This window comes from Panthera onca, chromosome D4 (genome assembly GCF_046562875.1).
Source record: "Panthera onca isolate mPanOnc1 chromosome D4, mPanOnc1 haplotype 2, whole genome shotgun sequence".
NCBI classification, from domain to species: domain Eukaryota; kingdom Metazoa; phylum Chordata; class Mammalia; order Carnivora; family Felidae; genus Panthera; species Panthera onca.
Window position 1 is genome coordinate 90,854,204 of NC_138351.1, and position 13,809 is coordinate 90,868,012.

General features: G+C 61.0%; 1 protein-coding gene across 1 annotated transcript; it reads left to right on the forward strand.

The window, feature by feature from the left end:
- The first annotated feature begins 5,434 nt into the window (after positions 1 to 5,434).
- On the forward strand, positions 5,435 to 12,202 carry BARHL1 (BarH like homeobox 1). The gene is made up of 3 exons (XM_078436139.1): positions 5,435 to 5,900; positions 9,873 to 10,095; positions 11,719 to 12,202. Exons 1-3 carry the CDS (start codon positions 5,435 to 5,437, stop codon positions 12,011 to 12,013), a joined length of 984 nt encoding a protein of 327 aa, XP_078292265.1. The 3' UTR covers positions 12,014 to 12,202.
- Positions 12,203 to 13,809: the final 1,607 nt, after the last annotated feature.

Genomic DNA, 13,809 nt, shown 5'->3' on the forward strand with positions numbered 1-13,809 from the left:
CCCACAAATTGCCCAAATCCTTGTCCAACCCATCTGTTTGCAGAGCAGAGAGATATTAGCATCCGGGCCTGGCCTATATCATCCAGGTCCCGTGCCCACTCCACATTAAAGACAGGTTTTAGGTGGAAGGCCCTGGGCAAAGAGGGGAGCTGACCTCTGCGGTGGGGGCTAGCGAGACAAGATAACCCGCCAGAGAAAAGTCTCTGGTTGTTGTTGGGACCACGAATTGCATAACCGCTGTTCTCCAGGATCAGAGCCCAGGGCGGAGCCTTCGTGAAGACCACGTAAAGTGGCCAACATCGTCCTCCTCTCACAGCTGAAAAAAACACGGCTCCGAAGGTGCTCAAGGTTACAGCACAGGGCTGGGACCACGGACCATGGCTGGGACTAAGGCAGATAAGGCCCTTGCCTAAGGCACAAAATTTACAGGACTGCCCCCCAATTCCCCGTAACGGAGACAAACAATACTTTAGTGCAATATTTTTTTGAACCCTTCCTTTTTTTTAAGTTCATTTGCTTATTTTTGAGAGAGCGTGTGTGAGCTAGCACAGGGGAGGGGCAGAGAGAGAGGAAGAAAGAGGATCCCAAGCAGGATCCGCACTGTCAGCGCAGAGCCCTATGCGGGGCTTGAACCCACAAACTGAGAGATCATGACCTGAGCTGAAATCAAGAGTCGGACACCTAACCACCAGAGCCACCCAGGCGCCCCTGATGCCATATATATATATTTTTTTTTTTAATCAAAATTTCAAAACCACTGATGGACCGAATAGCCGTGGTTTCAGTAAAGATCCCTGCGACTCACCTCACGTGTCCCACCTTAGCCCCAGCGTGGACTCTAGAGCCGGGATTCTGCTTCAAATCCTGCCCTTAGCCCCAGTTACCCAGAACCTTGAGTGGCATTCAAGTCACAATTCTTTGTGAGCCGAGAAGACCTGAGGATCATTCTCAGCAAGCTTTGGGCACATCTGCCCCGTGTGTGGCCAGGACAATCCCTCCTCCATGCTGGGGGCGGGTAGCATTCAGTGGAGAGAGAGGTGAAGCTGGGAAGAAGGAGTTGGTAAGAAGCGTGGCCCGGCCGGAGGCCCGGAAGCAATCAGGCCCATCCCTGACCCAAGGCCAAACCCAAGGCAAGAGCTCCAGGTGAAGCAGGATGCAGATTCTATAGGCAAGCCGCTTCATTGCCATCCAAGGGCCTCTTCCACCTGTGACCCTCACTACAAACCTCCGATGTTTAACGTCTTTGTATCAAAAGGAAAGCTGAGGTCCAGGCAAGAGAGATGCTCTGTCCAGAGGAAGGGCGGGGCCAGAGCTCGGGTCTTCTGAAGACTGGTCTGCGCCGATGATGTCCTTCCTGCCCCTGGAGAAGAGTGACAGCTCCTTCTCGGTGGGTATCTCTCTGTCTGTGGAAAAGTGGATTGGGACCTGGGTCCAAGGAGGGGCTGAAGTTGGTTTTGTTTGTTTTTTAAAGCAACCTCAGGGGTGCCTGGGTGGCTCAGTCGGTGAAGCGTCCAACTTCGGCTCAGGTCATGATCTCACGGTCCGTGGGACGGAGCCCCGCGTCGGGCTCTGTGCTGACGGCTCCGAGCCTGGAGTCTGCTTCGGATCCTGTGTCTCCCTCTCTCTCTCTCTGCCCCTCCCCAGCTCATGCTCTGTCTCTCTCAAAAATAAATAAACTTTTTTTTCATGTTTATTTTTGAGAGAGACAGAGACAGAGCATGAGTTGGGGAGGGTGGGGAGGTGGGTTTGGAATCCAGAAAAGGGAGCCTGGGTGCTGGAGCTCCAGCCCTTGGTTTAGACGGAGTAGTCCTGGGAGCTCCATTGAGAAGGTGCCCTTGTCACGCTCCCTCACTTTACTTCCCTTGAAGCACCCCCTGCCCCTCCACCAGGCCCTCTCCCTCCTGGGGGAGGGGAGCCAAGACAGCCGAGGGCAGGGGACTGGGCTGGGGAGAGGGAGAGAGGTCTGCTTCCTGCTATGTAAAGGGAGCTTTCGGATATTAAGTCACTTGTTATGGTCCACACTCAGCTTTGCTGGACCTCAAAGCCCTTATATCCCCCCAGGAACCCCCCTCCCCCGGGAAGCTTAGGCAAATGCCAATTCCTGGGTGCCTTCCCAGCTAACCAAGAACTCAGGGGAGCACCCACAAGCCTCTGGGGCTCTGGACAGGCCTCCACGCAAGAGCCAGAGAGGGGATGGGGCAAAGAGACAGGGGGAGGCCTGGTGGTGGAGCTGGAAACAGCCAGATAGGAATAAAACGAGATTAATGAGAGATGCTGAATGTCAGACAAAATTCCAGATGAAATAAATTGCCTACCGTGTTCTATATTAGAAGAGACCGTGATAATGCAACACTAATGATGGTACCCTAACAACTTGCTAACTATTCTTGGGCTCCAAGGAGTGCTGAGAAGCCCGCCAGGGCTGCGGGAAGTTGGGGTTCCTGCTGTTCTTTTCAACTGGAAAAGGTTTTCTTTCGCACAGCACACGCACACCTCACATCCTGCTGTGGCTCCGATCCCCCCGCGAACGCGGTGCCCAGCGCTACTGAAGGCTTCGCGGTGGCTTGGTTTTCGCCGGGTGCGGGATCCAAACCCCAGCCTGAGACCAGGAGGCCAGAAAAGGTCCGTGCTCTACCAGACGCAGATCCGCCCAGGGCAGGGGCCGCTCAAGACCCACCTGTGGGCCAGAGCAGGACAGTGTTTTCCTCATGACCTGGCGGGGTCCATGAATCGGGGCCTTGGGGAGCAGCCTGACCCTCTAAGAAGCCCAGGGTGGGGGATCCTGTTGACCTGAGTTGAGACCTTGAGTACCCGGTGGGGGTGGGGTTGCTCCGGAGATGCAGCCGCTAGGCCCCAAGAGCAGGGGTGGGGTGAGAGAGTGGAGTGGAAAAGCCTCCAGAGGCGCCCAGAGCAGGAACCAGGCCCAAGGTGGGGGCTGCCGGGCCCTTGTGATTTATGTCCCCCTCCCCATCCACCTAACGAAAATGAACGACCTGCCGGCCGGCCTGCGGCGGGGAGGCGCCCACTGCAACCGCGGCCCAGCCGGGGCGGGGGGCCTGTCTGCTCGAGGCCCCTCGGCGCCCGCCCTCCCGCCTCCCCGACAGCTTGCAGCCGAGCGGGGCCCGCGGTCCCCGGGGAGCCGCCCGTCTTCGCTCCCAGCCCGGCCGGCGGCGAGGCCGCTTCCAATCTGCCGGCGGGCGCAGGGGGAGAGCGCGGGGAGCCAGGCGTGAGGCCACCGCCAACCTCGCTGGAGGAAGAAGAAAGTTTCTGCTCGCCAGGCCGCGCGGGGCTCCCACGGGCAGAGTCTCGGGTTTGGGGGGGATGCGGGGGCCTCACTGTTCCCCCGCGGTCTCCGACGCGGGTCCGGGTAGTTTTCCAGGGGCCCGTGGGGAAGGGGAAACGGCCGTTCGCAGGCCCGCGGGGCAGGCCGGGCTCCCGGCGCGGAGCTGGCGAAGGGCGCCTCGGGCCCGCGGGGCCGGCTGCAGGCGCGCCAGCTCGGCTCTCTCCGCCCTCGACCACAGACCCGGGCCGCGATCCCTGGGGCCGTGCCAAGGGGACCCAGGCCCCGCACGCCCTTCAGATCTGCCCGCCGCCCTGGGCCCCGACACCGGAGGCCAACCCCTGAAGGGCGCCTAACTGGAGCACCGCGGCTGGGGCAGTGGAGAGGGCGAGGGGGCGCGTTATTCACAATGAAAAGACAGTGTTTCCAGCGCTGCCTTGAAAACACATCCCGGGGCAAGCTCCAGCTGCGCGCGAAGAAGCCGTTTGCAGACGTCTACACTCGCCCTGGGAAGCTCTTTCGCGTCCTTGTTAGGAGGCACAAAAACAGCCGGTGCGGTGCCCCCGGGACACCAGGCCGGGTCGGGGTCCCTGGCTTCTTTGCTCGGGGCGCTGCTTCCCTGGGGCCACACACATTTCTCGGGCTCTTCGATGTCCCAGGCAGGATCTTCCCACGTTCTCCGCTCTCGCCCCGCAACGAAACCATCCTGCCGCCCCGTTTCCGGGCTGACACCAGGCTTTCCCAAAGCCCTGCCAGGCCCGCGGGGTCCAAAGAGAGCAGACAGAGGGCTGCAAATGTCCTAGGCGGGAAACATCTAGAGCCCAACGGAAGCGCCCCGAAACAATGTGTCTTAAACCGAAATCTCTTCCCCACACCAGATTAGGGCTTACACACACACACACACACACACACACACACACACTTCCTTCTCTACTGGGTTTAGTCCCTTTCTCTCTCTGGAGGAAGAAAAACGCGGGCCGTTGGGGGGGGTGGTTGTGGAGAAAGGATCTCTGACAGCCCCACGGACGAGTAATTTGAATAACTGTAGAAGAGGGTAGGGGAAAACTTTAAAAAACCTCCCATCCCGACCCACCGGCAGCGGCAGCCGGCTTCGGACCCCTCCCCGCCAGCCCGTGCCCCCCTCGGCTAATCACCCTCATTAGGAGCCTCATCACCGGCCTAATGAAAGCAAACCGTGTGGAAATCGCCGGTAAACAGTTGGGTCTGTGCTGTAATTAATTCAGTGTCTCTTTTAATCAAACTGAAAGGGAATCGGGCAGCGGCTTGCGGAGCCGTGACATCACCCCCAAAATCGGCCGGAGCCAATCAGCGTCATCACTCCGGGGACACGTGGGCGAGTCCCCTTTAAAAAAAAAAAAAACACAACACAACGAAAAAAAAAAAAGAAACAAAAAAAAAAAAAACCCAGCCCCAAAGTAAAAGTGACACAAGTTCATTTTTTAAAGGAAGGGGGGGAGGCGAAGGCGCGCGCGGAGGACGCGCTGAGAGCTGCAACCGCGGAGCCGGAGGCGCTGTCCTCGGTGCTGACGGGCCCCCGGAGCGGAGGGAGCGCGGCGACAGGACCTCCCTGGCCAGGTGGAGCGTCATGCGCCGCGGGCCGCCGCCGCCGCCGCCGCTATCCGCGGTGCTGACGCCTCCAGGTGCGCTCCGTTCGGCCGGCTGGTAGCGCGGCTCCGCAGCTATCCGCGCTTCTGACCCCGCTGCCCTCGGCCACTGCTAGCCTGGAGGAAGCGTGCGGTTTGGATTTTTTTTTTACGCCGTTCTTTATTTAGATTCCAGCATCCTCGCGTCTCTTCTGTGCCAAAGGGGCGCTCAGGCCGTCCATCTCCCCCTTTGCTCTCCCCAACTTGGCGCACCCTCCCTCCCATTCCTCCCTGACACTCCCACCACCCCCCCTCGGCTCGGCAGCTCGGCGCGATGCTGCAGAAGACGCGCTGAGCCCTTTTGGATCTAATGCGCAGAGGAGGTTGGCCCAGAGCTCCCCGGCTCCCCCAAGGCTGAACTCCGTCCAAGGTGCCCGCAGGCTCCCTGCCCGCCTTCCCCATGCCAGCCCGCAGCTAGGGGCAGGGGCAGCGGTGGCTGGGGTTGGGGGTGGGTGGGGAGCTTTTGGGGAGGACAGGTCGCAGCTTGGCTATGGAAGGCTCCAATGGCTTTGGGATCGACTCCATTCTCTCCCACCGTGCGGCCAGCCCCGCCCTTCCCAAGGGGGACCCCTTGCTTGGGGACTGCCGCTCGCCCCTGGAGCTGAGTCCGCGCTCGGAGAGCAGCAGCGACTGCTCTTCACCAGCCTCACCAGGAAGGGACTGTCTGGAGACGGGCACCCCGCGGCCTGGCGGGGCATCAGGCCCAGGTTTGGACTCTCACCTGCAGCCTGGGCAGCTCTCGGCCCCAGCCCAGTCGCGCACCGTGACCTCCTCCTTTCTGATCAGGGACATCCTTGCCGACTGCAAACCACTAGCGGCCTGTGCACCCTACTCTAGCAGCGGGCAGCCGGCCGCCCCTGAGCCTGGGGGCCGTCTTGTGGCCAAGGCTGGGGAGGACTTTAGAGACAAGCTGGACAAAAGTGGCAGCAACGCCTCATCGGACTCTGAGTATAAAGGTAAGAAAACGGGAGGAGAAGCCTTGGGGGGGGGGGGTGGCATGCTACATTTCTAAGAACTGCTATATTTCCAAACACGCACAGGGATATGTACGTGCTCACTTGGAGTTCCCCGGGGCTCAGGCTGAACCTTTTGGTCTTCTCTGAACCTTTGAGCTGGCCCCATGGCTATGCCTTTGAGCAAAAAGAGTCGGGCGGAGAAAGCAGAAGAGGGATACTGTGTGCCCCAGGAGAGAGTCTGCAAAATGCACAAAACCAACTTTCTAAACTTCACCTGGGACCACTTTTCCAGCGGCACTGGCGGGCGGGAACAGGTTCCTCTCAGGCTAGCGGTTCTCTGGGAAAAAGAATCTTGCCGAAGCAATGGCAAATCCAAAGGGTTCTGTTTGAACAGCCTTTTATAAGAGTGAAAACCTGGCAGGACATTTCAGGTGGAGCCTTAAGAACAATCAGCATTTCCCCCCTTTAATATGAACTTCCAGGCGGGAAACTGAGTTCCCCTCCCACCGGGGCCCAGTGTGATGTGGGCCCTGGGAATCGTGCAAAAGAAAGGCTCACTTCAAAGTAGAAACAGCAGCCGGGTGGCTGGTGGGTTCAGAGGTCTGGTCGAGAGGGGAGGACCCTGCGCCCACCCCATGGTTCTCACTGAATTTGATTTCAAGTGCATCCAACTTCAGCTTGTGTATGGGACCCAGAGACTCCCAAGTGACCAGCCCCACTTCCCCTCTATTGGGGTTGGGGCCCCTTTGCTCGCCTTTTTACCTTCTGCGAATCTTTTTGTTGTCGTGGGTTCTTTTACGTCCCCTCTTGACCAGGAAGTGGAGATTGGGATCAAGAGGAAAGAGGGAAGGAAGGGAGGAAAGACGAAAGAAAGGAAAGAGCCCCTCATTTTGTTTCTCACCCCCCAGCCACCACCTTGGTGAGGCCAGGGGTGCAAAATTCTTTCTAGGAAGAGGTCAGAAGGCAGGAGGGGAAGGAGTCTCAGAGTGTCAGGGGAGAAAGCCCTGTGTCCCCCATCCAGCAGAAAACTAGAGTCTGGTGGGGCTCTTTCAGTCTTACGATCAATTCTGGGAACCTTTTCGTGAGACAAACCTTCCCTAATACAAGCAACCTCTTTATTGTATGAGGAGCCCTGCACCTGCTGTACCTGATTTCTACTCAGTCTTGATATGAATTTAAGGGAAGCTCATTGAACACTCTCCTCCCAACTAAGAATTCATTTCTGGGCGAGCCCTGATCACAAACCAAAACCCATTTGGGGCCCGACTCCACTTCCCACTGCCCCCCACTTCCCCACAGAAACTGCCCAGTCTCCTTCAGCTTCCCCGGGCCAGCCATGCCTAGAAAAAGGGCTGGTTGGGCTGGAGAACCCAGAAAGGAGGTCCAGAGGCATGTGGCCCAGTGACCCTTGCCCCTCCCCCTGGGGCCTGTTTAAGAGAGGCAAAGAAAACTTGCCTGGGAGAAAGACAGGAGGTGGGGGGGGGGAGGGAGGCAACGTAAATATATATTTATAACATCGTAGTTTATTATTTATAATTCCCAACAACACCCCAGCTTTATGGTTAGAGTAAGGGGCAAGAATCCTGCTGCTGGTGGGGGTCAAAGATAGCTTGGCTATTGCCTCCTTTTATTTCGTTGCCTGTAGGTGGGATTTTGAGATTTCGTTTAAGATAATTGGAATATCAATTTTCTTCTCCTGTCCCTGATGATATCTGATCAGGGAGGCGATGAGGGCCGGCTATCCACATATCACTTAAATAGGTTTGGAGCAGAGGAGGGGGGGGTGAAGTTCTCCCTCACCCCTGCCCATCCCCACCCCCATCCCCACCCCAGGCACTGCTGTCTTTGCACTTACAAAGCTCCAGGGCGAACAAGAAAGTGGAAACATGCTCTAAGACAATGTCTAGAGCGGTTCTCCAACGTGGAGGTGAGTTTTTCAGGGCCCGCGTTGGGAAACCTTGCTGAGAGACGTACACACTGAGCACAGCAGCCAGCCGGGCTGGGCATCTAAACAATTCGACTACCATCCACCTTCCATGCTAAGAATAATTTCTTCCAAGAAGGGTACAGAGGGAAGGTCTGTTCCATCCTGAGTTTTCGGCATCAAAGGCTCCTCAAACATCACGCTGAAAGGAACTGAGACCAGGCTTTGAAGTAAGGCGGTCTGCCGCTAGGTCCTGCCTGTTGGAGCCAATGTCCGTGGAGAAATCAAGCCCGTGCCTTGCTCCGAATAGGCTGGGCCTGGAATTCTGGGGCACTGAGATGCGGCTTCCAGACCAGAGTTCGGGGTCCCATTGGGCTGAGACTGTTCTGGAGGCTGAGGTTGAGAGGCACAGAGTGCGGACCCAAAGGCTCCAGCCGGTGCCAAAGAGGGATTAGAGGAAAGCCCAGGTATCCACCCCGTTCTTCCTGACATCACAAATTCAACAACCCCCCCCCCCCCCACACACACACACCCCACCTCAGCCCCAAGAAGTTGGGGATTTTCATAGTCCGGGCATTTCCATCAAAAAGTAAGGTTTCCATGATTTCGATTTTGAGATTTGAATAATTGTTTCCTCACATTTGTTTCAACTTTACCTTCGGGCACAGACAGAACCCAAATTTCGCCCACCCCAACACACCTCCTGAGGTGGCCATGCCCCAGGGTGGCCTCAACTCAGGGGGCCGGGGGCAAGGAGTCTGGTGGAGGCCGGAGGGAGGGAAGCAACGGCCGGTTTCTCGGGAGCCAGTCGCTCTCCCTGCTTGCCTGCCTGCCTCCCTTCCAGTACCCGGGGCCCGGGCCCTCCCCGGCCCAGAACCTCTGCCTTTCCGGTTGAAAAGTCTCCCTCCCTAGTGGCTCAATTAACCGGATTATTGTTTCCTACAGAGAGAAATCAACTTGCATTCAGCTGAACCCTGTCACTGCAAACGCCAGGCACAATGAAACTCACCATAAAAGAAAACAGAGAAAACGAGGGGGAAGCCCCAGCTGGTGCAGCCAGTCTGGGGGACACGGTCTTTGGGTTGTAGGGTCACTTTAGGGAGAGAAGGAGGGAGATCACAGAGTTGGCTCTACCGAGTGTGCGTTTTCGGTGCCGTCGACCCAGAACCAAGGTGCCTGGGGGATAAAAGAAACCGCCTTGTCCGTTCCATTCTTGGGCCTTCGGAGCGGGGGAGACCCTGCCGGGGTGTCCCGATCGAGGGGCGGAAACACACGACAGCGGGCTTCGTAGGGACAAGGAAACTCGGACCACGGCGACGCGCGCATCTGAGGGGCGAACGCGCCGCGTAATTTTCCAAGCGCCTCGCGCTCCCGGCTCCGGCGCCCCGCGCTCCGCCCTCCAACGCGCGGTTTGTAGGTGGCTTAGGGACGGCGGAAGCGATCGCTACGGATTCGCGTCCGGCAGGGCCAGGCGAGATGTGCGGACAATAATTTATTTCCTAGGACAACGATTCGCGGCGGGCCGAACAGGTTTTTGTCTCTCCACGCGGGTTTTTCTCCCCACATTCCGGCCCGCGGCTTCCTCCCTTCCTGGTCCGCACGCGGCCAGAAGAGCGGGGTGCAGCTGCGGGGGCCCAGACCCGCACCCCTGAGCGCGCACCTAAGCAGCCCACCCGCTGCAAACCCTCCCCTTCTCCCCGCGGCGGCTCCAGCCGGTCGCTCGGCTCCATCACGGTTATTCCGTTTATCCCTCCAGGGAGCGCGGCGGAGAGCGAGCTAGTCGAGTTCTCCTGGTCCCTCGCTCTGGGTCATTTGTGCCCGGAGGTATCCGTCCTCCTCCTCCGCCAGGGTTCACGGCCTGGTTTCGGGGCCCCGGAGGTCCCGCCTAACAGCGGCTTTGCCGCGGGCCCACGCGCTGGAGTGCGGCGGGACCGCGGCGGCCGGGAGCCGCGTTTACGCGGGCCGGCGGGGGCCCCCCGGCTGGGGCGGGAGGGCGCCGGCGGGCAGGCGGCGAGGCCCGGCCCTGACGCGCCGCTGTGTCTCCGCAGTGAAGGAGGAGGGCGACCGCGAGATCTCCAGCTCCCGGGACAGCCCCCCTGTGCGCCTGAAGAAGCCGCGCAAGGCCCGCACGGCCTTCACCGACCATCAGCTGGCGCAGCTGGAGCGCAGCTTCGAGAGGCAGAAATACCTGAGCGTGCAGGACCGCATGGAGCTCGCCGCTTCGCTCAACCTCACCGACACGCAGGTCAAGACCTGGTACCAGAACCGCAGGTGAGGCCTGGCTGTGGGGGTGGGGGGCGCAAAGGGCCTCCTTTCCTAACTGCCCCTCCACGGGACCCACCAGTCCACGGCGCGACGCTGGGAGGGCCCCCGAGCTTTCCTTATTCAGCAAAAGTAAGGAAACTGAGGCCTCCAGGGGAGAAGGCCTTGCCCCAAGTTCACAGTGAGGGAGGGCGCCAGAACTGGACTGGTCTCCAGTGCCCGGGCATCCCCCCCCCGCCCCGCCCCAGAACAGGAGGACAGACACACGGGCCAGCAGAGAGGCCTAAGGCCTGCCGGCACCCGCCAGCCAGCGTCCTGATGACTGCCCCGGGTGCCAGCCTTAGCCCACATTGGGGCCGTTGAGCTCCCCCAGTGGGAGTGCCAGGCCTGGGGAGGGGTGATGGCCTCCGTGTCCAGAACGGGTTTAGGGGCAGGGAGGAACTAGTGGGGAGCCCTGATGTGGGTGTCCGGCACTGTCTGAGCTCTCCCGGTGGGGCGGGGCGGGGGGGGGGGGCTCTTCTGGCCTCCGCAGCTTTTCCCGTCCTGAAACCCAAGGAAGGGACAGACCCAGCTCTGGCTCCTTGGGGACAGGGTGACTGGGAGATTGGCGTTTCCTAACCTCCCTCCACCATGCATGCACAGGATGAAAACACTCACACACACACACACACACACACACTGACACAGCTCATACAGTCACACACACCCTCACTCACGCTCACACACTCAGTGGAGGCTGGAGTGGTGCTTTCCATAAACAAGCCTCAGAACACATCTCCCCATTAATAATAAATACCGATTACTGCTCCGGGCATCAATAATTAAGGCCCGTTACAGTAATTACACAATTATGATGATGATGAATAATTCAGGGAGGGAAACGCGGTTGGTGTGGCTGAGCCAGCCTCGGTGGGCCCATGGCCGGCTGGGCCAGCCTCGCCGGCCAGGTGCACCCAGGGGTCCCGGCTGAAGCTCAATGAACCAGCATGGCCTCGACTTCCTTGCCTCCCCTAAGCCCCCGGCGGACACTCGGCTGGTGGTCTCTGAATTCGGGGACACACAGTCCGCTGCGGGGCTCCTCCCAGGCCTCGGATCTGGGGGCAGCCGGTGTGGCCAAGAGGGTGTCAGAATCACCACCGCCTCGCGCCTCGCGGTGTTTGCAGCCGCGCGCCCCTCTCCACGGCTAGCGGACCGGCTTCTGCGGTCCACGCTCCGGCCCCCACCATCCTCTCCCTGGTGGTCGCCTTCCTCAGTGTTGGAGCCCCAACACCCAACTCCAAGGGGCCCCTGCATCCCCGGAGCACAGTGTAGTGAGGTGACAATCCGGTCTTTGGGGTCAGCCAGCCCGGGCTCTACGTCTTTGGAGACCAGCTCTTAAACGGCCCAGGCCTCAGTTTTCTTATCTGTAAAATAGGGTTAATACCACGGAAGGCCCGGTGGAAGATGAAAGGAGCCGATGCGCAGAACACGGGAGAATTATTTATTTGCAAATTACAAATGTTATTTAGTAACCAATTCGGGCGATCCCTCTTGGCCTCCCCGCAGGCGCTCTGGGCCGGGCACTCGCGAGGGGCAGGGGGCTGGGGCCGCCCCAGCCCTGACCCCGCCGTCCGCGTTTATTTCGGTCCCCAGGACTAAATGGAAGCGACAGACGGCAGTCGGGTTGGAGCTGCTGGCGGAGGCGGGCAATTACTCAGCGCTCCAGCGGATGTTCCCGTCGCCTTATTTCTACCCGCAGAGTCTAGTTTCCAACCTGGATCCCGGCGCCGCCCTGTATCTGTACCGCGGGCCCAGCGCGCCGCCGCCCGCCCTGCAGAGACCTCTGGTGCCCCGCATCCTCATCCACGGACTCCAGGGCGCCAGCGAGCCGCCCCCGCCGCTGCCCCCGCTGGCCGGCGTCCTCCCGCGCGCCGCTCAGCCTCGGTGAAGCGCCCGCCCGCCCGCCTCCCCGGGGCTCTGCGTGGGCCCCTGCCGCCTGCCGCTCCCCGGGCGCGGGGTTTCCACGCCCCTTCCCCGGGGGCCCCCTGGCCGGCCCTCCCTGGAGTCCCCCGAAGGGCCAGATGCCAAGTCTGCTGCGGCCCGGACCCGGACTGAGCCTCCCTGACCCTCCTCGGCGTGCTCTGTCCCGGCCACGCCACCAGGGAGCCACTTCCACGCCTCCACTCGCCGGGTGTACATACAGGCCCCCACCCCCGGCCGGCTCCCCAAGGCGCTCCCCCCCCCCACCCCCGCCCCTCCTTGGGAGCAGGTGGGGGCGACCCCGACGCTGCACTCTCTCCCGCTCCCCCCTCCGTGCTCCAGCTGTGCACCCAGCCCTCTCCCCGCACCCCTCCAGGCGGAGGGGAGTGTGGAGCCCCCCCTCCCAGCGCCCGGCCCGCTGCAGACCTGTACATACGGTGTGCAAAGTGTATATGAAGTTATTTATTCGTGACCCATGAGCCCGTGACCGTGTCCGTGAATCAGTGAGTCTGTGGCCTGTGCCCTCTTCCCTCCCAGGCGAGGCAGGAAGGGGTCAAGGGGGCTTGCCCACCGCCCCGACCCCCAGCCCCCACCTCCAGCCTCCGTCCGGGGGCAGGCAGGCCCTCGGGTTCTCTCTCTCTTTTTTTTAAATGTCGAAATAAACTTCTTACAAATGACCACGCGCCTGTCCGCGCTCAGCCCTTCTTTCCCACCCCTCCTTAAGAACCACTTTCCCCTCCCGGGACCCGGCCTCCTTCCACCCTCACCAAGGAAATGTTTTTGTCCTCCTCTCTTCCTTGGCGCCGTGGTCGGGGGGCAGGGGCCCGGGGCCGGACTCGTTGGGGGTCCGCGGGCAGGGGCCTCCCCCCAACCCCCACCCCCACCCCCACCCCGAGCCTCAGTCTTCCCTGTCTACAGTGAGGCGAGCCCGCGGCTCCCCGCGCCCCCCTCCCCACCCCCTTCCTCTCCATCTGGTTCCTAGCTTGCTCCCAGCCGGTCCCGGGGGCCGGAGCGGGGGTCGGAGCCTGGGCTCGCTCGGCTGCGGGCCGGGCTGCGGTGCCCTCGCTGAGCCGGCTCATCTGGCCGCAACAAGGGCGCCGGCAGCTGGTGACCGGCCCGCTGGGCACGGGGCCGACAGATGGGCTCCGAGGCTATTCCCCCCCCCCCCAACCCCCGCCTCCCCAACCACCCCATCGGCCCCCTCCGCCCCGCGCCCCGGTCGCGCTCGGGCTCCGGCCCCCGCGCCGGCAGGACCCGTCGAGCCTTCGCTGGGAGCCTGACGCCACAGCGGTAATCCTGTATCTTTCCCCCTCTACCCCGGGAGGGAGCACGAAGATGAGCCCCAGAGAGGGGAGCCAAATCCCCGCGTCTGCCCCGTGCCCCAGCCAGCGGCTCCGGGATCTCAGGGGAGGGGGTTTAAGGCTCCAGCCAGACTCGAGGCCTCCAGTTCACGTTCAGAGGGCCAAGGTCACCTCCTGAAGCCGTTCCCTCCCTGGGGAGGTGGGCGCAGGTGCTCCCCTGCCGCCCACCACCTGCAGCTCGGACTCGGGACAGAGGACAGGCCCAGGGCTGGGAAGTTTTGGGGCCAGCAAAGCCGAGCCCCCCTCCAGTTGTGGCAGGATCGCTCTGGGAGAGGGCGGCCACCTGGGGGAGGGGTGGGGGCCATGTTCAAACTGCTTCCCCCACCCCTCGGGACCCTGCTACTGTTTCCTGCCCCCTCCCCACCCGCCCCAACGCCCTCACACCACTGCTTTTCTTTCCCGG

What these genes read in the sequence shown, in the direction of transcription:
- BARHL1 (XM_078436139.1), top strand. Translation starts at nt 5,435, where the DNA reads ATGGAAGGCTCCAATGGCTTTGGGATCGACTCCATTCTCTCCCACCGT. An exon ending in ATCGGACTCTGAGTATAAAG is followed by an intron (nt 5,901 to 9,872) that starts GTAAGAAAACGG and finishes GTGTCTCCGCAG; the next exon opens with TGAAGGAGGAGGGCGACCGC. An exon ending in ACCTGGTACCAGAACCGCAG is followed by an intron (nt 10,096 to 11,718) that starts GTGAGGCCTGGC and finishes TTCGGTCCCCAG; the next exon opens with GACTAAATGGAAGCGACAGA.